Source organism: Chanos chanos, chromosome 8, assembly GCF_902362185.1.
Source record: "Chanos chanos chromosome 8, fChaCha1.1, whole genome shotgun sequence".
NCBI classification, from domain to species: Eukaryota; Metazoa; Chordata; class Actinopteri; order Gonorynchiformes; family Chanidae; genus Chanos; species Chanos chanos.
This window is the reverse complement of record NC_044502.1, coordinates 13,105,746-13,127,521: the sequence shown is the minus strand read 5'-3', so window position 1 is coordinate 13,127,521 and position 21,776 is coordinate 13,105,746. Positions and strand designations below refer to the sequence as shown.

The 21,776-nt window shown below is 39.9% G+C and overlaps 1 protein-coding gene across 1 annotated transcript in view; it reads right to left on the bottom strand.

The window, feature by feature from the left end:
* abi3bpb (ABI family, member 3 (NESH) binding protein b) overlaps positions 1–21,776 on the bottom strand; it is a 35,265-nt gene that overhangs the window by 703 nt on the left and 12,786 nt on the right. The window contains exons 3-20 of the mRNA XM_030782867.1: positions 17,189–17,368; positions 14,807–14,875; positions 14,286–14,418; positions 13,111–13,292; positions 12,487–12,542; positions 11,717–11,762; positions 11,403–11,483; positions 11,060–11,134; positions 9,305–9,512; positions 8,066–8,253; positions 7,201–7,263; positions 3,973–4,041; positions 3,556–3,687; positions 3,239–3,316; positions 2,892–3,101; positions 2,572–2,677; positions 1,793–1,872; positions 699–728 (exon numbers count right to left, since the gene is read on the bottom strand). Coding sequence (XP_030638727.1) covers positions 699–728; positions 1,793–1,872; positions 2,572–2,677; positions 2,892–3,101; positions 3,239–3,316; positions 3,556–3,687; positions 3,973–4,041; positions 7,201–7,263; positions 8,066–8,253; positions 9,305–9,512; positions 11,060–11,134; positions 11,403–11,483; positions 11,717–11,762; positions 12,487–12,542; positions 13,111–13,292; positions 14,286–14,418; positions 14,807–14,875; positions 17,189–17,368 — 1,986 coding nt within the window. The remainder of the gene's footprint in view (positions 1–698; positions 729–1,792; positions 1,873–2,571; positions 2,678–2,891; positions 3,102–3,238; positions 3,317–3,555; positions 3,688–3,972; positions 4,042–7,200; positions 7,264–8,065; positions 8,254–9,304; positions 9,513–11,059; positions 11,135–11,402; positions 11,484–11,716; positions 11,763–12,486; positions 12,543–13,110; positions 13,293–14,285; positions 14,419–14,806; positions 14,876–17,188; positions 17,369–21,776) is intronic.

Genomic DNA, 21,776 nt, shown 5'->3' with positions numbered 1-21,776 from the left:
CATGATGAACTGTTGGTGATGCTAATGAATCTAGCAGCCAAAGTACATTGAGCAAGGCAGATTCCATATAGTTCCTTTATGTTTTTCATCATACTTTTGGACAAAATAAACTACTGGAGCGTATCCTCTCTCCTCTGGTCACTGTACAAAAGCACATACCTGCTAGATCTGCTAAAAGACTTGAGGGACCACTGTACCAGATTTTGTTTTCATTGGCTTGTTACATTATCTTTGATTTTCTTTGAAAAAGACTATTATCCAAAGGACTTGCCTTGAGATTTTTCACCGACTAAAGGGAAGTCATTAGAGATGAGCATCAAACTCTCCCAATGAAAACATCCATGAGAGACCATCAAAGTAACTGTCCCTGTTTTTTAGTGTGAATGGTGGAACTTGCAGAGGGGAAAGAGAACAAACGTTCCCTGCATTTGCTGTTCCCTTCTGAGTAAATGTTTGGTCTGGCTAGGAGCTGGGTGTGGAAGAAATGAACTCATTGGATGGGAGAGTGTGTTTCAATTTGAGTCAAGTCTCCACAGACCTTCTTTCTCTCTCTCATTCCCTCTCTCTCTCTCTCTCTCTCTCTCTCTCACTCTTACTTTTTTCTCAACCACTTCTGCTCATTAGATTATCCATTCGTTCATCAGCCTGGAATTCATCACCTGGGATAGAGAGAAGGATGAAATCTGCTGAAGCCTTACCTGAAACATTCTCGCTTACTCTAGGGTCCGCTACAAGAAAAGCAGGGAAAAAGAGAAGAGGTGTTTAAGACCATTAAACTGCCTTGCAGTATCTAAGTCATTGACATAATCCATCACTCTGTACATGGAAATGCTAGAAAAACAAGGCTGTGTTTTAAACAACTGCCCACGAGCAAGCAAGTAAGTACCTCCCATAAAAGATTACACGAAAACCCTAAAAAACAGGAGATGATTACCCAATTTTGTTTTTGCAAGTATGTTCAATCCTGTTTGCTCTAGGAGTTCATTGGCAGGAACTAAACTGTTTAATTTTCCAGAGCTTAAAGGAAAAAAGAATTGAGCAGTAGGTATTGAAAAGATAAAAAAAAAATGCATGGATTTCCATATCCGCACATCAGTTTGAGCATGGATGCAAACTCTCAACAGGTTTTAACAGCCAGCAGCTATGTCTCCCTCTGTAAAACATAAGGATGACATGGCTCCCAGCTTACTATTTATTTATGACTTTGTGTTAGTGAATCTACTGAGTGTAAAAGATGGAAGAGCGCTGGCATTGAGTCAGCTCTCCAGGAGTGTAGCCTGTCTGCATACTTTTGCAGGCCAGGGTTAATAAAACCAGGGACATACTGTAGTCATTAAGTTAATAACACACAGTTCATTACATAGTTGAAGGCAAGGTGCAGGTCTGTTCAGCCTTCAAAAGACTCATATAAGTGTAATGCTGGACACAGTTTGCTAGTGTGGTGTGAAGTTCCGTATGTACACAAAATACAGTATAGTCTGCTATGCTGAGGTGCTTCATAAAGCTAAGACGCTTCCAAAACTTAAGTTAACAACAAAGAATAATTTAGCATTTGACTTGGGATTTTTGCCATAAACAGATCACTGATATGATCACACGGATTATGCATGAGGAGATTTGAAACATGTTGTTTAGCTTCATAAGAAAGTTAATTGCTCAGAACATTCAGTCTCTTTACATTGCCTCTGTGCTGTGTTAAGCTATACATTTAAATAGCCGTGTGGTGTGGAGTGGAATTGGTTTTTTTTTGTTTTTCTTTTGCTTGTTTTTTTTCTGCTGAGGAGGTTCATACCAGATTCAGTGTTGAAGATCACTGGCTCACTGGATGGCCCTTCTCCCAACTCATTCTTGGGTTTCACTTTAAACTCATAGCTAGGGGAAAAGACAAGGACAGGTCAGTGTGACGTTATATCATATGTCTGCTCAAATACACATCAAAGCTGTGTTGTTTTTTTCTCCTCTTCCATTTCAAACCAATGGGTTTCACAGGTTAGAAGCTCAGTTTAATCCAGTTTTATTAAACTGGTCACAGTATTTAATGGAAATGAGTTATTCTCACTGTCTTTTTTTTGTTCCTTGCAGGGGGAAAAGGGGGCTCATATTCACCCTTCTACAGAGTTCTGACACAAAATATATTTATTCTCCAGATAGTGCGGGTGACAGGCCAGCAGCTATGTCCCCCTTCCATCTGTTAATGTATCTTCCATCTGGGATGTTCAGGTTTTTGCAATGGCCCACATGTCTGCAGAGGCAGCCCATAGACTGGCCTGGTTTATATTTGATGAGCCTCTTTGCCAGATTATTCTCACTTATTCAGCCCCCCCCCCCCCCCCCCCCCCAACCCCACCCCCATACCAGCTTACCCTGGTCACAACCAGAGTTCATCCCACCCCACCCAGTCCACCAAATTCAGCAAACTGGTAATTCAAATAAAAGAACAGTCTGTTACATTCTAGCATCATTCGCTCCAAAAGAACTGCTCAAAAGATGACAAAGTGTTCAACTGCTAAAGTTTATACTATTTCACGAAATGTGTTGTACTTAGTCATAGAGAACTTTAGAGGTTTCTACCTGCTCTCAGGTTTGAGGTTTTCCACTGCTGTGTGTGTCTGGTTGGTAGTCACAATGGAGACCTGCTCACCATCAGGACCTTTTGTAGTGGAAATAACTTCATACTCTGTACAAAGAGCAAGAAGGACAAGAAAGAAAACAGATAGAAGAATGCATATCATTTCCATGTCTATGCCAAAAGAGCTAAAACCTCAAACTACACCAAACAGCAAATTATTGATTCAGCCGTGATTACATGCAAAACTCAGTTGTGACTGTGAAGAATTATGAATTTTTTTAGTTTCTCTCTCTCTCTATCTCTCATTGTCTTCCAGTATTACCTGTGGTATCATTGTCAGTTTTCTCCCAGTCTAGGATGATGAAAGATGGGCATCCCTCCACTGTTACCACAGTCAGGTTGGATGGTGCAGTTTTAGGTGGACTGGTCACATTCTGTTCCCCAGCCTCCTCATCAGGGAAGTAGGTGAGAGAAGTGGTAATGGAGCAAGGCTCATCTGGCTTCTTGTCAGTTTTGTAGACCACGTGGGGAGCTACACATCACAGATATACACCCACATTAAAAGTGATACATGTGATCCTGAAGCATTGCAACATTGAATAAATTAATATTTAGGATGTACAAAGATGTTTAAACGTGATGTGTGAGAATAAAGACAAAATACTTTACCAACGAAACGCTTCTTGCCCATAAAATCGACCTCAGATGTTGGAACAGAACTGAACACCGGAGAATTCTCCCACGTATCTTGAGAGGACAAGAGGAAAAAGAAGAAGAAGGCAAGCGGTCAGGGGTCATATTGGTCTGGATGGGATTTATGGATCACTGGAACAATGCATCCACATGACAATGATCTGACCAAATGCAAAAAACACAGTCCAGAGTCTAACTGCTTCTCAGCCACTCTGGCCCTTCATATAACAATAGACTTGACTCTTTGTTACATTTCATCATCCTCACACATCATAAATAATCCCATATAACACCATATGCACACATACCATTCATAGCCGGATTAGCTGTGGTTCTCCTTTCCTGTTTGGCTGGCTTGGCTGTCACTGGGGGTAATTTTGGCTTCAGAATCGCAGATTTATCCTGCTTCAAGTCAACCACTTTATCTGAAAGGAGAGCAAAAATGTTTTCATGAATACTATTGTGTTCACATTGCTTGTAAAGTTTTTACAAGAAATGTAAGAAGCCATATCAAAAAAGGTAAATTCCAGTTCCAGGTGAGTCATGACTGACACAATATTATTCAAATGTTATGTATTCAAGTCATCCTAATTCAAGTGGATTAAAGAATTTTAAAAATAAAGTTACAGAATTATTAAGAATGCAAAAAATTCTCGAAATGTTTTGAAAATATGAAAGTGTAGTGTTTTTCTTGTTGATGTTTTTTTTACCCAAGTCTCCTGGCTTCCCCACTAGATTGGGCTTTTTGTTGACTGGGATAGATGGCCGAGCTGGAGATCCTATGATTCATGGAGAATAATTCACAGTTATCATCACAAAAGAAAAATAGCATCTTCAACTAAGAGAGATTTCAGAGTCATTGCAAAGACCCTTTTGTGCAAGTTTCAAGCACGCTGCGGTCCCAATTTAATCAAGAATAGAACACCAGAAAATAGGAGAACTTATTAAAGTGGCGAGAGTCAAATTCCTGCTCAGCTTGCACAACTCAAGAATTCACCAACCCCAACACTGTTTTGCCACTACTGAAAGAGCACAAGTTATAGCACAAATGAAAAACAGTGGAACACTCCTATGCCACTTAAAAAATAGAAATTGAGTTTTGCTCAATGCAAATTTGCTTGAGATGAACAACAAAGAGAATATCCCATTTGGAGAAGGAGCCTGTGGATTTTCAAATCTATAGGAGAAATAAATGAATACTATGTTTGAAAAGTCATAATCAATAGCATATATCTTTTTTGTGAACAATTGAGCTGAATGAAGATAAATGAAATCTTCAAACTGTTACAATCGGATTCTGTCAAAGGAAATGAATTCCACCCCCTAAAATAAGATAAACTCCAATTGTCAAAAAGGTTCAAATAGCTGTATGGGGAAAAATCTTCCATGCATGGCAAAGTCCATGAGATTTAAAGCCTTTTATGAAATGTACGCAGAGAAGCCTGTTGCCAATTATCCATGTCTACACAGGAAGCAAATTCTTCACAATCAAGAAATCATTCCAACTCCAGGGAGCATGGAATAGAATATACACCTGCTCATGAAAGCTGGCCTTGCTCTGTAATAGTCTGACATGAAATTTAAAACCATGGATGTATTGTTTTCAAGAGGTGCATATCCATTCAAAAACTGTTGGCTTGTGCAAAGACAGTCCACTTTTTTTCTGAAATGATATATAGAGTATTCAAAGGAGAGTTTGTACTTGCCACTTGCATACAGACAAGCACAGAGCATATTACATATAAAAATAATCTTATTCCACCAGAAATATATTTTAACATCATTTGGGCTTTTAGACAAAATATGGCTGTCGGCATATTGCTCAAGAATTTATATGAAAAAATAAGAAATTAAATTTATGTACAATGTGTCTCAACTTTCTCTGTGTTCTTGAGGGCTGTTAGTCCAATACGAAAAAAATCAAGCCCAATTTTCAAGTTGATAGTAGATTTGAAGAAAATGTTCTTCGTTACTCTTGACTTCCTGATTGCATGAGGCAAGACTAAACATTGGCACTTGCTTGAGGAGCTACATTTCACATTCTACTTTTACTCTTAATGTCTTGATTTGTAGTGCAGCCAGAGGCAAATATGTTCAAGTATGTTGAATGCTTGCCAGATAAATAAATTCAAAGTACATGTGAGAAACTAATCAAAACAACATGTTCATCAAATGGCAAGGTAATTGAAATGTATTACATCTTCCAATGAGAAAAAAAATGCAAAGCTCACAGAAATAAGACAAAAATTTACTAAGAATGAAGCCAACGACTAGCAGTTGCCATACTTCTGTATTAACACTATTTTCCTCAGACTCAGCTAAGGCGTTTGGAAGAGCAGATGCCCAACAATTCCGCAAAGCCTACAACACATAAGCCCCATGCTGTCTCTGAGCAAACTATGGAGATCAACAGGCCGCCAACAGTGAGTACTAATGAACTTTACCCATCAGTTTTACCATAGAACTACTCCTGATAGTAGAATTTCGAATGGTCTGGCTGTGCACCCTCTAACAGGGAGCTGTTTGCTGCAGTGAAAGTACTGGAATTCAAACCAGCTCTTTAAATTCCCTCGAGGTTCCTTCCCTTGTGTTCAGTTTCAAACAGCTTCCCAAAAATAACAGTTTTTATCTTGGCTGCAAATTTTATACCCTTATCATAACTTGATAAGGTAGTCACACACAAGTATTCCACTGTTTTACATAAGCCCTACTGAAGAAGAGATGATCCTTTTGCCACAATGTCTCTCACTTTTAGCAAGGAATCACTGTTTTTCATGTTTGCAATGTCTGGTGACAAGTATGTTGAAACACCCCATATACATCAAGTATTCACAAACACATTGCACAAAGATATGATACAGATGGCTGTATCAAAGACAACAACAGCATGCGCTAGGTGAAAAACATCTCATGAACAAAACACAGCACTGATGTGGAGGCTTCAGGGGTTTATATAGAACGTCATTTTGAGGGTAGCCTAGATTCTGAAACGTTACAGATGGAAGTTCAGTCGTACTGTCAAAGCAGATGTTCATATTTTCAGATAAACTGGAAAAAATGATACTTTTTTTTTCAGCTAGCGCATTTTGTGATCTTGCATACAACCTGTTGTCAGACAGATAATGGATGTACAATATGAGAAAATGATAGCAACCCTCATACCATAAAACAACACATGCTCAATGAGCAAAACAGGGCAATCATGCAGACACTTCATGCACATAATAATCCACAACCCAAAGCAGTTAGAGCCCTGAAATCTCCCCCCGAAAAAAGATCATGTGATTTTATTTTACCAAATGAAACCCATATGTGTAAACTGTCTTGAAGCCAAAAACCACTGTCCTGCTAGCAAAATTTTTTTATTATGTCTTTTTTTTTTGGTTCCTTCAAAACTTTAAACAGTTACCAAAAAGAAAAATGGATCTATGCTAGCTTTGAATTCCTCTAAAGACAACAGAATATGATACAAAACAGGCATAGATGCATTTTTCTTTTTCTTGTTTTGAAGAAACCTGATACTTAATGAAATGATTTTTCTAAGAAGCTATAGTTACATTAGACAAGCCATTTTTGTTGTTCTTTCTTGGGTCCCCTGAAAGGAAATTGTGGGGCTTTGTAGTGTTAGACACCCCAAAGCACCTTTTTAGATCATACTATCTGTACTATGGATACAGCACTATGCTGAGATTGTACCATGTAATTGTGAGTGAGCCCTTACTAGGAGACCATAAAGCCCGCAACAGCATTGAATCTGCAGAAGCTTGCGAGTCAAAGACACATGGAAACGCAACAGATGGACGTGAATGAATGGACTGATGGATGGATTGACAAACACATTTACAGATGGCAACGGATGGCAGAAGACACCAACATGGGCTGTGGTCACAACAGAAACTGCAGGTTAGACACATATAGTAGTAATCAACTCTTTTTACCCATTCGTGGTCGCCACATGACTGGTTTGGGAAGAGATAGTCCTTTGTGATGTTCACCATTTACTGTTGGAGGACAAGAGGTTATGTTACAGTTTGGGGCCAACCAAGCCACCAGGAGACTGTTTTTTTGCTGCAATAAGGAGTTGAGCCTTAACTCAAAGACCTCAGCCTTCATCTGGGGTACATTTGGAGGCCCTTAAAGGACTTTTAGTACACTGATAAAAGAAAGTGCCAACTCAGTTGCAAACTGTCTGCAGGCACCTGGTATTCATGATAATCTTTTCAGCTGTGAAGCATTTGCCATTAGCTTTTGGATGAGCTTGGTTGTGGAATCTAGAACAAGCCAAACTCAAACTGCAGATTTTTGGAGGTTCTCAACTACTGTGGCAGCATTTGTAGCTTTTGTTGCTACAGCTTCTGTGGTTTATAATGCACTTTCTTTTAACAGTGTGGCATTTAAAGAGGGTCAGTCATTGGCCCACTGGTTCAGGGGGTCTTTCAAATCCTATAGGTGCAGATGACGGGCTCTAAAGTCATGCCCGTCAGGATAAATCATACACTCTTCACTGACAGTAAACCTGTCAGAAGATGACAGGGCATGACGACTGATCTGCACACACACACCACATGTTGCTGGGGGGGGGGGGGGGGGGGGGGGGTCTGGCTGTGGAGCCATGCTTGGGCATGCCAATCTGCACTAGCCCAAGATGACTGCTTTTGGAGCTTGTTGTGGAGAACTTAGAGTTTGTGGATGAGGTCTCCAAAGTGCTGTGGCCATAAAAAATGGTTATGTAAGACCAAAAGAGGGGCCTGGACAGAGGGCAGAAAGGAGAGGGCTAAGCTAGGGGAAGAACAGCTCCTTTACCCCCAATTCTCCTGAAGACCTTTGAGGAGTCGTTTGCCCTGGGGAAGGAAGGGTCTCTCATGCCATTAGTGAAGGAAGAGAAAGGGAATCTGCCTCTGCCTGTCAGGTTCCTGGATGTGTCTGCAATGATTGAATCGTAGGATTTGGGTAGCAGAGGTGAGGTCGGATTTCTCAGGAAGGGTTTGCCTAGATGAACAAAAACAATAGCAGTTTTGATTACAGTGTGTAGACTGTGTGAAATGAACAGCAAGCTGGGACAAGCAAAGCCATGTGAGCAGTGACATGTGTAAAAACCTAGGCCCCAAAAGACTGCTTTTCCGGATCTCGGCATCGGTAATTCGGTTGTTAAGAATGCGTTGTGAAATTCAGTCCCTTCAAATGCACTGACCTGTACACTTTCCCTAATGATGGAATAGAGGAATCAGTTACACTTTTTAAGACGTAATGACTCGGATGTTCTCATTCCAATCAATCCAATCAGTCAACTCATTTCCCTTGTCATACAAACCCATCTAAGGCGTTTGGGATCGTGAGTGCTATGTGTAGGCAGGTGAGTGGTCTGCATGACTGTACTCATGAATGCTAAATCATAATCATGAATGCTAAAGCCCAAAGGAAAAGGATTGTAGGTACAGTGTGGGAGCAATGTCCATTCCTGTAAATGAATAATTCAGAGTGAAATTGGATAAGAAGAGAGCGGAGCAGGAAAGCTGTAAAATCAGACAGTAGGACAGATAAAATTTACAGCAGTCAGACAACCGAGTCTGGCCGACAACACAAACAAATGAGAGGATTATGGCAATGATGTCACACTCAGCCACAGTGTTATTATTGGCTGACTTGCCGACAAGGGCAGGTCTTAGCAGAGATAGTTCTTCCTGTAACGGAGTGAGTGCCTTGTGGGAAAGGGAGGTTTTTATCTGTTTGTGGAAGGTAGAGTTACAGTGTTAAGCGGAAATACAGATGGTCTTTGCTCATCCCTTACAATCCAGAGTGAGGGCATCCTTTTAAAAACATTCAACTAAATATGTGTGGGAAAAATTTCCCTGGTGTAACTGCAGTTATGCCTCAGAATATTCATTATCCAAAACACAGAAACTCATGCATTTGGCGATCGATGCGTATGAAGTGTCTTAGACAATAGATTGGCTTGACATCCCTATCTTACCCCCACTTTCCTTGTTGGAAAAAAAAAACAATGTAATTTTGGAATAGGAACAAAAAGGAGTTGAAACTTGGGAATTACCCGAATGGCTATGAGGCTTCTGTGTTGTATTAGGTGCCCTTGTTTGTGTCTGTCCTTGAGGAGTGTCTCCGTTGGAAGGGGAGTTAGGGACAGGGGTATCTGAGGCACTGTGGGGTTGGGAGGGCAGGAAGTGAGGAAGAGCAGGGGGGTTGTCCACCAGCAGGGAGGAAGAGGAGGAATTTCTAACGCTGTTTTCGGTGTCTGGTAGAGAGAGAAAAGTAGAGGACTTCTGACTATTGAGACCAGGACTTGAAGTAAATTCAGATTTAAAAAAATACTGCCTCTGTATATATATGCGTCACAGTTTTGTGACAGGGTTTCTGGTCATGAGCTGGATTTGAATTTGTGTGACAACCTTCAAATCCATTCCACTGCTCAGTGACCATACATGCCTTGTTCATTAACAGTTAATACTGATTCACACTAACTGAACACTAATATTACTGAGCTAATTACTCAGCTGTACTAAGTTAAAATTTTTTTACATTTGCAGTTTAAAGGAAATGAATGAATTGACAATGGTCTCATAGCCAATCAGTTCCTCATGGGAAAAAATCCAGAGAGTTTTATGTATTTATGTAATCTTATCAATAGTCTCAGAGACAGACAGGAAAGGAGTTGGGACTCCAGACTACTGCCTCTCCCTTGAGGGAGGAATCAAAACAAAAACAAAACAAAAAAAAAAAAAAAGAGTGACTGTTTCTGGACATGCAGTGACTTCATGCAGACTGTGCAAACTCGATGTAGCCACTGGCTCAAAGTGCAGCAACTCTGCAAACAAAAATGTCAGGAATGTGAAAAGCGAGCTGAAGAAAGAACGTCGGTCGATGTGGTGAAAAGAAGTGATGTTTTGAAAAATGGTGTTTAAAAAAATAACAAAAGATGTGTTTTGCTTTGATATCTTCTTTTTGACATTAACTGAACTGTTAGTGTGCTGCAGTTTACTAGTAATTAATTTACTTAATATACATATGAAATACAGAAAAATCAGCAGAAATGCAGACAGATGTGTGTGTGTCTAACAAGTATTTAACTTGATCAACAGAACCGTTAATTTGTTTTGTTCTGTTGATGAGGTTCTTGGGAGATTTATATAATCTGTTGATGACCACAAGTGGCACATCTGAACATTTAATCCTGTGAAGATGACTAAACTCTGACTATTCACACTCTGGAAATGGGATAGGCACAGATGGAGTTTATGGAGAAAGTTATGAAACATATGGAGAAGGCTGAACATTTACAATGGCCTTGATGGGACTAACAGGTGATGAGAAAGTACAGGAATGAGAGGCAGAGATAGAGAAAGAAAGATAAAGGGAGTTGACACGTGGAAGATAAACTTGAGAGCTTGACTGGTATGGTGGGCAGTGCGTGAACAGGCAATGAATCCTCTCAAAGGCCCAGAGGATTTCTGCGCTGATGCGTGAGTGATACACCAAATCAAGACGCCATGCTTGACCCGCCAGGGGCTAGGACACAGAGGTCTTTCTCTGCAAAGCACCCTGGGTAACTTACAGACTCACATCCACCTTGTTGGAGGGGGGGTGACCAATCATCATCATCTCCATGGAATCGGGACTTTCTAACTCGCGATTGGTTTGAGGCATGCCAGCATGCAGCCAATCAAAATAGCTGATGTTCTCAAACCCCCCCACCCCCCACAACCCCAGCAGCAAGACCGATAGCGAAGCGATGCCTGACTGCTCATAAAGCTGAATGATTCAAAATGCGTAGCTGTCTGTTACCCAATGGGAACTGTGGCCATTGGGGCTCACTGGCTGTTGACACGGGTACAGTTTCCTGATGGCTTTCAGGCGAAGCTGTGGAAGATAATGTAACGTTTCATAACCAGTTGAAAGCCAAAAAATCATGAGCGTGAAACTGAGCTGGCATCACCATCCCTTCATAAGGCTTGTAAAAAAAAGAGAGAAAGGTATTAAATTTTAACTGAAGTACCCTGTGCTCAGTTTTTGAAGTTATGTCAAGTGTCAAAGCTGGTAGCGCATAACTGCAATAAAACAGAGTGCCAGGTAAAAGGATTTAAAAAAAAAAAGAATTAGAGTGACATAGGAGAGAAATGAAAATTACCAAAAGATGTCTTTGGTGCTCCAGGTAAGCCTGGGTTTTTGAACAGTATGGATTGTCTGGTGTGCGTCCTGTTGTGAAGGGCTAGGAGAGGTTGAAAGGAAAGCAACATAAAAACTGTACTTTCAAAGGGCCTGAAAAATGATTTTGGCCTGACGTTTTGTTCTTCTCATAAAACACTGAACAACTGGAAACAAAAAATAAACAAGTACTGATGAACAATGTGCACACACACACACACACACACACACACACACACACATCTCACATTATTTAAATTAATAACAAGCTTTGCAAGATTCATTTTAATGTCTTACCAAGGCGAGGTGGAAACAGGCCACGTGGTCCAGTCATTATTGGCTTCTGAAAAACAAAGATTTAAAAAGTTTTCTTTGTAATAAAATATTACATTAATATGATACCTGTGGCCATTTAACACCATAATGAATATGGATGACTCCAGCTATTGTTACAGTTTTCTTTTTGGTTGTGCTGACTATAGATCTAGCCCTCTTTTGGTTTACTGGTATTTCAGCCATGTCTGATATATCTTTAAGTTCTCTTGTGAAACATACATCAGATGTAGATTTTCCTAAGAGCATGTGTCGCACAGAGAAAGAGAGAGAGAGAGAGAGACTGAGAGAGTGGCTCATGTAGATTCAAGATGTTGTATGTGTTTCTGCTGTCACAGCTGGAGTGAGAGTCTGACCCTCATTGACCTCCATTAACCTGGAGGGTAGAATGCAAGCAAACTGTGGTAACAAAGGACACAAGGAGGGGTACCATACTTAGTTTCTGAGTGTCTTGTTTTCACTCACTTTTCCCTTGTCATTCTATGTACTGTGTCCATCCAACTCATACACACACACACACACACACACACACACACACACACACACACCCCTCTCTCTCTCTCCTTCTCTTCTCTTCTGTGTCCCCCTACTGTGTCAGTTTAATGCTGTATAAACAGTTTCTGTGGTAAAGTTGTTTTTGACTGGCTTGCCTGTGAGAGTCATTACTTACTGACAGTCTCTGGGGTCATGATCTTAATACAACAAAGTTGTAACCACAAACAGATATTACATACCACTGGTTTGGCAATGGGCGTCCTGATAGACTTGTAAGGGTTCTGAATGTTTTTGTCTGCAAAACACATATGATGGAACATTTAAGAGAGTTAAGTCTCACGCTCAAGTAAGATTGTAATAAGAAAATTTAGGAGATAACTGTTGTCAAAATATTGCTGTCATGTTCACATAGTTGGAATATATGCTTGGTGTTGATGTTAGCCTAGCGCAAGGTTTCCTCATATTCAGTCCAGGAGGTCCAGAGTGTTTTTTGGTTTTCATATCAAGCAACCTTGGTGATTTCTGTTTGGCTTAGAAGTACACACCCTCAAGCTAAAAATCAGACTCTAATTATGAGGTGAGGACAAAAAGTCAGGCCTCCAGGACCGGGTTTGGCAAAAACCCTGGTCTAGCATGAAAGGATTTCTTCTACACAAGTTCAAGAAACAGTTCATGATTTATGGAATCAATGTGTTTCCACAGGACAATCCAAATCTCAAATCTGTTTCTTTGACTGTTCATGGCCCCTCCCCAAGTCAAGAGTCATACAATTAAAACAGCAATTATAGAGTATAGGTCTGAAGTAAACTGTTTAGTTTTGAGAAGAAGTTATGGCACTTTAAATACGTCGTAAACTGGCATACCTCCCATGTTAGTGTTGTGGATGACAGATTTGCTCCACATGCCACTGCGGTCATCTTTATTTGGGCGAACTCCAAACTCATAGGGGGTGTTGGGTTTTAGATTGTCAATCACAGTGTCGCTGGTGGGACAGGTCTGATAGATCCACTTCCTGTTTCTCTCTCTGTAGCGGACTGTGTAGTGCCTGAGTGTGATTTTTTTTGCAGACAGAATAAAGCCAAGGTTATTTCAGCACATGTGTATAAACATTCACAGGCCAATGACTCCAGCACTGTCGCCGTGGTTCAAATCTGGAACCTGCCGGACCATTAGGCATTGTTAATTCTGGCTGTAACAGCACCACTCTGTCTGTCAGTGTCAACAGATTGAGTTTCACTCCCACACGACTTTTTTTTTTTTTGACTGTTCAGTAAGGCACAAAGCAGAGGCCAGCGCAGTAAACAGGGAAAACTGACATTAGGTTTTAATGAGAGCAGAAACGCTATGAGACTCTCTGGCTCAGGTCAACATTTCCACTGACTTTTCCAACATTCTCTCCTCTGAAGGAAAAAAAAAATACATATAGTCCTCTATAGATGAGAAACAGAGAGGATGAGGGACGTGGAAAATCGAGTCAGTATGTCCAAACTGTGTGTGTGTCCTCACACAACTCTATCAGTCTCTCTCTCTTCCTCTCTCTCCCTCTCTCTTTCTCTCTCTCTCTCTCTCTCTCTCTCTCTCACACACACACACAAGCATGCACAAACACAAACAGAGAGATTCACATCCTACACACTCTGTTTTTTCCGTAGGATTGAAGTGACATACTATCTGGACAATTCTGTATTAAGTGGTTATGCAGCATAAATCAGCTAGGATCTGTCAGTCTGTTGATTACACAGGATAAATTTATGGACAAAATTTTGCTCTTTGTCTCTGGAAAGGGAAAGGAAAAGATTTTTTTGAGTGCATCAGAGATCTGCAAAGTTGGATCTTCTAAATAAGCAAGGCCAAGACAGTTATATGGAAGAATAATTCACCCATTTTGGCCATGGTTCAATTATCCTTATACATGACATCAGTTTATTCATTATGCATTCACCTGGATTTAGAGCACCCATATAGAAAGATATGGTGAAAGGGAAAAAATGCTCTAAGCGAAATCCAGATGTTAGCCTTTAGTATCTGTACAACTTACCCATCCTCCAGACAGTCGTTCATGATGTTCCCCTCATAGGGTGTTTTCACAAATGTTCCCCAGGACAGAAGTACCGAAGTTGGGGAGACAGAACCGATCACCAGGTGCAGGGGTTTTTCTAGGTTGACTTTGCCTGTCAAAAGAGTTCACACACACCACATAGTTCACACATTAAACTGATGTAAACAGACACATTATTCCTTATAGCTGGCTAAAGGATTCTGAACACTCATTGGCAGTTTATTACTTGTTAATTAGCCGTCACTAAGCAAATGATTGATCCACATGGTGCAAGAAAAGTGCATAATCAATGGTTATTGATGCACTAGATACTTATTTGCCCTGCACAAAGGAAACTTATACCTGTCTTTTGTGATTTATGGTAATTTACACCTTTCTTCCATGCTTTCTTTCTTTCTCTCTGTCTTTCTTTCTTTCTTTCTTTCTTTCTTTCTTTCTTTCTTTCTTTCTTTCTTTCTTTCTTTCTTTCAACTGTGAAAGGATTCTGGTTCATAGCATACCCGTGCACTGTTTCTTTACATCATTGGTTGGGATTGGCTGGACAGCCACAAGGTACTTGGGCTCTGCATCTGAGGAGATAATACAGACAAATTGTCATTAAGGGTTCCTTGTCTCAGATTAAAACAAGGAGAAAGAAGAGAAAAGGGGGAAAAAAATTTTGGCTGAGAAACAAGGTCTCAAAACACCTTGTGAATCATCACAATTTATATTTGTGTGAAGCAATCCAAACAGTACCAAGGGTCTTGCCAAGAACAAAAACAAAAAGGCAAACATGTTGAGCAATGGATGTGATGATGGGGATTTTGCCCATGCAAAGAACAACAGGGGTTTCATTCCCTTTGGATGCCAGTGGTGCTTCTAAGTGGCTTTTCAACCCAGGAGAAATGGTGTTGTCATTTAATCCAGTTGTTGGAAAAGAAATGAATTTTGGGGTAAGATAAGGAACCGAACTTAAGACATTTAAACAAACAAACACTATAAGGTTCCAATAACAACCTCGCTAAAAAAAAAAAGCGATGGCAATTAGCACTTACTGTATATTTTACATTGACGTTAAATAAATAGAAATATGACAATGTGACAGGGCTAACAAGAAGAACTTTTATTTGGAAGAATCAAGCAACGGTGCTGGATTACGCTGGGGATTTGGGATTTCGGAGCATGAACTTCACAGAAAACAAATGCTGATAGATCAGCGGTCAACTTTGAGTGAATGTCAACAGACATTCAACAGTCTTTCACAGAACAAGAAGTGTTCACAATATAGAACAAAATATGCTCAGAGGACATACTACAAAACCAATGATACCATAAAATTGTGTATTATTTAGGTATTTCAAACTTGCACGTGTTCCAAGTTGAAGGGGTGGGCATGTTTTTACCATCTGCTCTGCATGTGCACCTGATTCTAATCTCACAACACACGGTAGATTCTGGACTGTTTGTTGTTTCTTTCGTGCAGACCCCAATCTCTCGTGAGAACTGACGTGAAATGTACGCATTGAAAGGTTTTAGATCCAGCCAGAAACTCAAGGGACCATTTTCTCTAAAGAAAAGAAAAAAAAAGAAAAGAACCACTTTTTGCACTCATGCCCAGTTCTCTTTGGTTCTTTGACTCCTTTCAGCCAAAGAACTTCAAAAGAATGTGATTTAGAGGTTTTCCTCAAAGACCTTTGTCCACCACAGGCCCTGACAAGCTCCGGCTGTTCTCAAAACCTGTTTCCAGAATGGAAAAACTCAAGTCAAAGACAAAAGAGCTAACTGAGCACTACTGACTATGGCAACTGTAGAGAACAACACCAATTCTTCTGGGATCAGGGATTTCCTGTTCTGTGACTCAGTCCACTCAGTGGAATTGGACTTTTTCTTTAAACCATTGTAAAGACCATGGTGTACGGTATGATGTCCCCTCAGGCTAGAACTGACAAGTAATTTTACAAAGGTTTATCTATTTTTTTCAACTTGCATTGGACTATCAAGACCCACCAAATTTGAAGAGTACATTCAGACTCCCTCAGTCACACTTCTAAGGTCAGAAACACCAGTGCTGGACCATTACTCCTGTTAAAACATTAGTTTTAGCATATTCCCTTACATCATTTACCACTAACCTATCAAGTTAGGCTTGAGAGATTAGACCCTCTGTCAGGGTAGGGGGTAATGATGATAGATGGAGTTTGGGAAGTGATTTTATTGAGGAAAATAGACATTGTATGGCATGCTTTAATTTATGTCTTTTTCACCTTTTCGGTAGGAGATATTAAGCAATGGTTGATGAGCTATGGACAAGCCTTTTGTCCATGATGTTCCTGTGTTTGAACATAAATGCTGATCCATAACAGAAAATATTTCAAAATATCTCAAGTATCTGAGTGCCATTGTACCACCTACTAAGAAAACCATGGCTGTAGCTTACAATGTTAAAAAAAAGTGTCTGCAGCCAAATGAGATATAAAAGTAAACTGATCTCATGAAAAAGAAACAAATATTGACATTTTTTTCTGAATCTGGTATGTCATTACATATACTGTGAGTTATGTTATATGTATACCATGTTGTATGTATCTAGAAAATGTTACAAATGATATATTGTCACAAATCACCCAAGAAATGAAAGTTGTAACTGGGGGAGACAAAATAGTGGCCTCTAAAGGACAGGGAATAGAATTGCACATTTGTGCACTTCTGCACATTTGTCAAACATTGACATTCGTGCACACATTAATTTTCAATTGTTCATTTCGAAAGACCAGGCACACAAAAGCCATCATATTTTATTTCATGGTTTTGTGGGCCTTTGGACCCAAGTTTGGTCTTACAGAAAGGTCTGATGTGAGAATGCCTAGAGATCAGTTGAAAGACAATCCTTATAATGGACTTACCAATTTCAGTCTCATAAGGTTCTCCATTCTCAGGCAGCTGAATGAACTGTTTGGAGAACATGCTGCTGCCGTAGCCCAGGATATAGCCCTCTAGTTTGACGTCAGGGTTGGGCCGAAGGAACTTCAGGACAATGGTGTCACCGGTGGCATTAATGCGTACCTTCATATTCTGTCTTCTCACTGTTGAACAAAAGACAAAGGTGGTTAAACTAGAGTTATTGCATGTAGAGTACAGTAATAAAGAATGCTGTTTTAAAAAGTGATCAGAAAGAAATTTGGAGTTGTATCTTTGTACAGACTATCCCGACAACAGTAAAAATGGGGCTAAACAAATTGTGGTGGGGAAAAAAAATATTTTCAGGGTTAATTCACAGTTTTAGAACTGATAGTATTTGGAAAAGACTTGAGGACAGACTATGGGATGTTTTTCAAATCTGCAGCCAAAGAAAATAAGTTACGCTTCTTTGATCCTTTGTCAGCACCCCCAACCGCCTACCCCCACCCCTCAGTACTGAAAAGCATGTCCACACATAGTGGGACTGTTTCAGTGTTGAGTTTTGTGACCATATGTTCACAAGAGTAGTGAGCAACTGGGGAATTTTAAAGTTCATATAATTTGATGTGGTAGGGCATTAAAACAGTACGTGTAATTTCATGATTGTTCACTTCATACACGTGTCATGTTATTCATTGTAGATCAGATTTTATGCATAATGCAAAAGCCATATAACTATCAAGTCCAGCTTGGACAGAAGCTAATTTGTTAGCATGGAAAATGTGTGATGTCAGTCTTATGTTTCTCTCCAAATTTAATAAGTGAGCTCAACAGATTTTTTCCCTCAAGACAAAGTCCAATCAATCAAGAGTTTTATAGATTACACTGTTTTTTAAACAAGGCACAAAATACCCCTATTCAGCCGATAATAAAGTGGTTCATGGTTTTAAAAATGCTGCAGTGGATATTTTTGCACTAGCAAACAATTACAGTTTCATAAAATATGGTCCATCGATTACATAAGTCAGAGAGAAAATGGGACTCTCTTGGTTCTCAAACCTTGGAATGTTCATCAATCCTTAATGTTTATACCATCTCCTCAAGTCTTTAGAACCGCAATGAATTGGTGTAATGGAAAAAAATCATGTATTTAATAAGTAAACATCTCAGCACATTCACTCTTTAATCTCTCAAATGTGTTGAACAAATATGGAGATATAACAGGGAGGGGAAAGTAGGGTCAGCCAAGAATCAGTGGTTTGGCAGAAAGTAAAAAGTCTGTGGATTAGTCGAGTTGTCATTACATAACGTTTTCCTACCACATATGTGTGAAATCTGTTGGGATATATTTGCAGCCCTGAGGCCCAATTAGTCTTGACCTCATGATCCTTTTCAGAGATGTTAATTATAAGGCACACATGAATTTATTTTATTTTACATAAATTTTCACTACTGCGAGTCAGGAGAGGCAGGGGACGTTAAGTGTTAACCATTAAGTGGTCCCGAGGAATGACTGAACACATGGGGTTGAGTGAAATGGGGCTACCTCTGCTTACCTGGCCTCAGACGCTTGTTACTGCAGACTCCTTAAGAATTTATAGGAGAAGGATGTTTTCCGTTACAAGAGATTTTATAGTTTAAGATCCAACATGACCAGTAAAAGTCCCCCTGGACTTGCAAGACTTTTATTGTGTGGCTGAAACCAACCGGACGACAGCATGACCTTTTGTGGTTAAGTGAAGAAAGTCTGTTTTGTTGGAACTGGGAGGACTTTTCTTGCCCATGGAAAAAAAAATCATGAATTCTTCAAATGACATGTTCAGTATCTGAATAATTCAAAGCAAGTTTTAAATATTCTGTCTCTGGCCACTACCTAGCACTACATTGTTTAGAATTTTATTCATCAGTTCCACAACTACTACTAGAGTAGCTTATTGCTGCCCCCATAGCTAATTAAGGTTTACTTTCAAGTATGTTTCTGATTAACTAAATTGCAGACATGCACAATCTGCACCTGAACCAACAATTAATGATGTTTACAGTCTCCAAAGACAGGCCAGACAAATGTTCAGTTTTCATGTTCATCCTAGTCTTCATGTTTCCCTACTATTGAGATCGTGTCTGATCTTAATGAGCAAACATGGCTGTCCACATGTGTCGGAGTTTTCTTTGGGTTTTTTTTTTTTAAACCCAAGATTTCACTGGTACCCTGTTGCTCCTCCAGAAGAGAGAGGGGAGGAGTGTGGTCTCTAAACATCTCAGACACGTGCAATCATGCAAGCACTTTCCTGGCACTGACATCTTGTTTCACAGTTGAATGGTTTCCAGATACAGCTGATCAGACCAAGCGCAAAAGCTCTGCCCAAGGCTGAGTTTTTGTTAGAACTGGTTGTTTTGGCATTTGTGAGCCAAGAACGAGTGCTGTCCAGCTATGATGAAGTAAAGATATTTCTGGCATTTGCTCCACATGTAATGTGAGCAAATTTTTAAACATATTGAAATTTGGAGGGGTCTGTTAATCATTTAATATGTTCTTTTGGACATCAACCATTTTCCATGCGGTACTTGCAGACTGATTTCTTCAGTCAACCATCTCCCTTCAACACTTTTGTTTGTCTAGATTTGCACTGAGAAGCTAAAAATTTGGAACCACTTAAGGGGCCCCACAAAAGAAGTCTCAATGGTGGATAAGAATTTATGGATGGTTTATATGATCTTTAATATAAAAACCTAATAATGATGGTCAATGGTCAATTTTATCCGGAAGTTTCCATGGAACATTTTGTGGCCCCCTTTTCCCTATGTACGATTCCATGCATCTAAAATAGCAAACACAGATCCAAATATTCACAGAAATGATTTAAAATTGCTATTAAACTTCAGTGGGAGCAATTCACCCTTATACCCGACGGACCAATAAAACAGCTGCTCTCTCTGACTCCTGAAGCTCATACGCTATATCTTCCAGTCACATTTACAATGACTGTGATCTCACAGTTCTACAGCTGTTTCCTTCTCCGCTGTATGAGTGTTCCCTCACACTAGTCCACTGGGTTTTTCAGGACTTCTCTCCTCTCATCTCTCTTAATTCTGTAGCACTCACCTTTCTTTCTTCATCTCTCCATTTAACACATTCACACAATGAAAAACATGCAAAAAACATGCACGCTGCACGATACATACATGTGCACATACGTGCACGTCATTTATTTATACATTCTAATCTGTAATCTGGAGGCTTAGTGTGAAACACTGTTATTTCTGAAATGATTTCCTCTTACATGGAAAATGTATGGGAATACACACAAATAAAACACTACCACCTTTGCCAAAAACAAGGTCATTGAAACTTCAGTTTTGTTGTTTAATCTGCACTGGAAAATTATCTAATCAAACCCCCCTAGACAGAATGTGTTTTCAACATGTGTGTCAGAAGAGACGAGAGACGCCTCTGCTGACTTGTTAAACCCAAAAGTCTAATGTTACTCCACCCTCTGCTGTTGACTCTCTGGCTGCAGAGGACAAGCTGCAGACCCATGATAAAATCTCATAGAAGACAAGACAGTTTGTCTAAAACATTCAGTGACCTTGCAGACTGAACGGTTTTGTTAAACGAGACACTGTATATACAGTTCAAAGGCAGCCAACCAAAGAAATCAGAGGTCCTGCACGCTGTGCATCGTTTGAACCTAATGAGCTGTCTCGCACTCTGATGGATCCACTGATGAAGAAGAATAAGGGAATATTTACTGTCAATGCTGTGTCAGCAGGTACACAAAACAGCATGCTAAAAGAGAGAGAGAGAAAGAGAGAGAGAGAGAGAGAGAGAGAGAGAGTACCAGAGTCCCCGCAGACATCAAACGCACCATCCAAGAACAAAAAAAGAAAAAAACCTGCACGCACAAAGTGATCTCTGCCACAGATGTGCAAGGTACAAGATCTCTCTCTCTCTGTCTCTCTCTCTCTCTCTCTCTCTCTCTCTCTCTCTCTCTCTCTCTCCCTCTCTCTCTCTCACACACACACACACACACACTCACACACAGGCACACTTTTATTAGAACTATTAGAACAGGTTGGCTCACACACATATGCACATTTTTAACAGTAAACAACTGTTAGCTATTACACACGTACATGCCTTGCACATAGAAGAGTAGAGACACATTTGGAAATTTTATATATATGAATATACATGAAAACACATGTGCACACACGCACACAAGCGCTCACGCACACACATATACTTGCGCGGGAATTTACTGGTCCAGCTATGCAATCAAAGATTCATGAACAACATTGATCTTGGCTAGATGTTTCCACTGAGGTAACGTAAGGCAAGGTTTCACTGTTGTCCTAAACCTGTTTCCACTATTTTATTCATATAGTATTAGTCATATTACACAAGTATTATTAATGAGATCATCAGAAACTCAGCCAAAAAATGTTTGACTTAGTGAACAGTGTATTCATTCAACATAGTTCTGAGAGAAGAGATTCTTTATTGTGTTTGTATTCCATCATTTCTGAAGCTCCAATCAACCTAATCTGTTCTCATCAGTGATTAGCTTCCAATTTTCCAGCCCAAAGTAATCA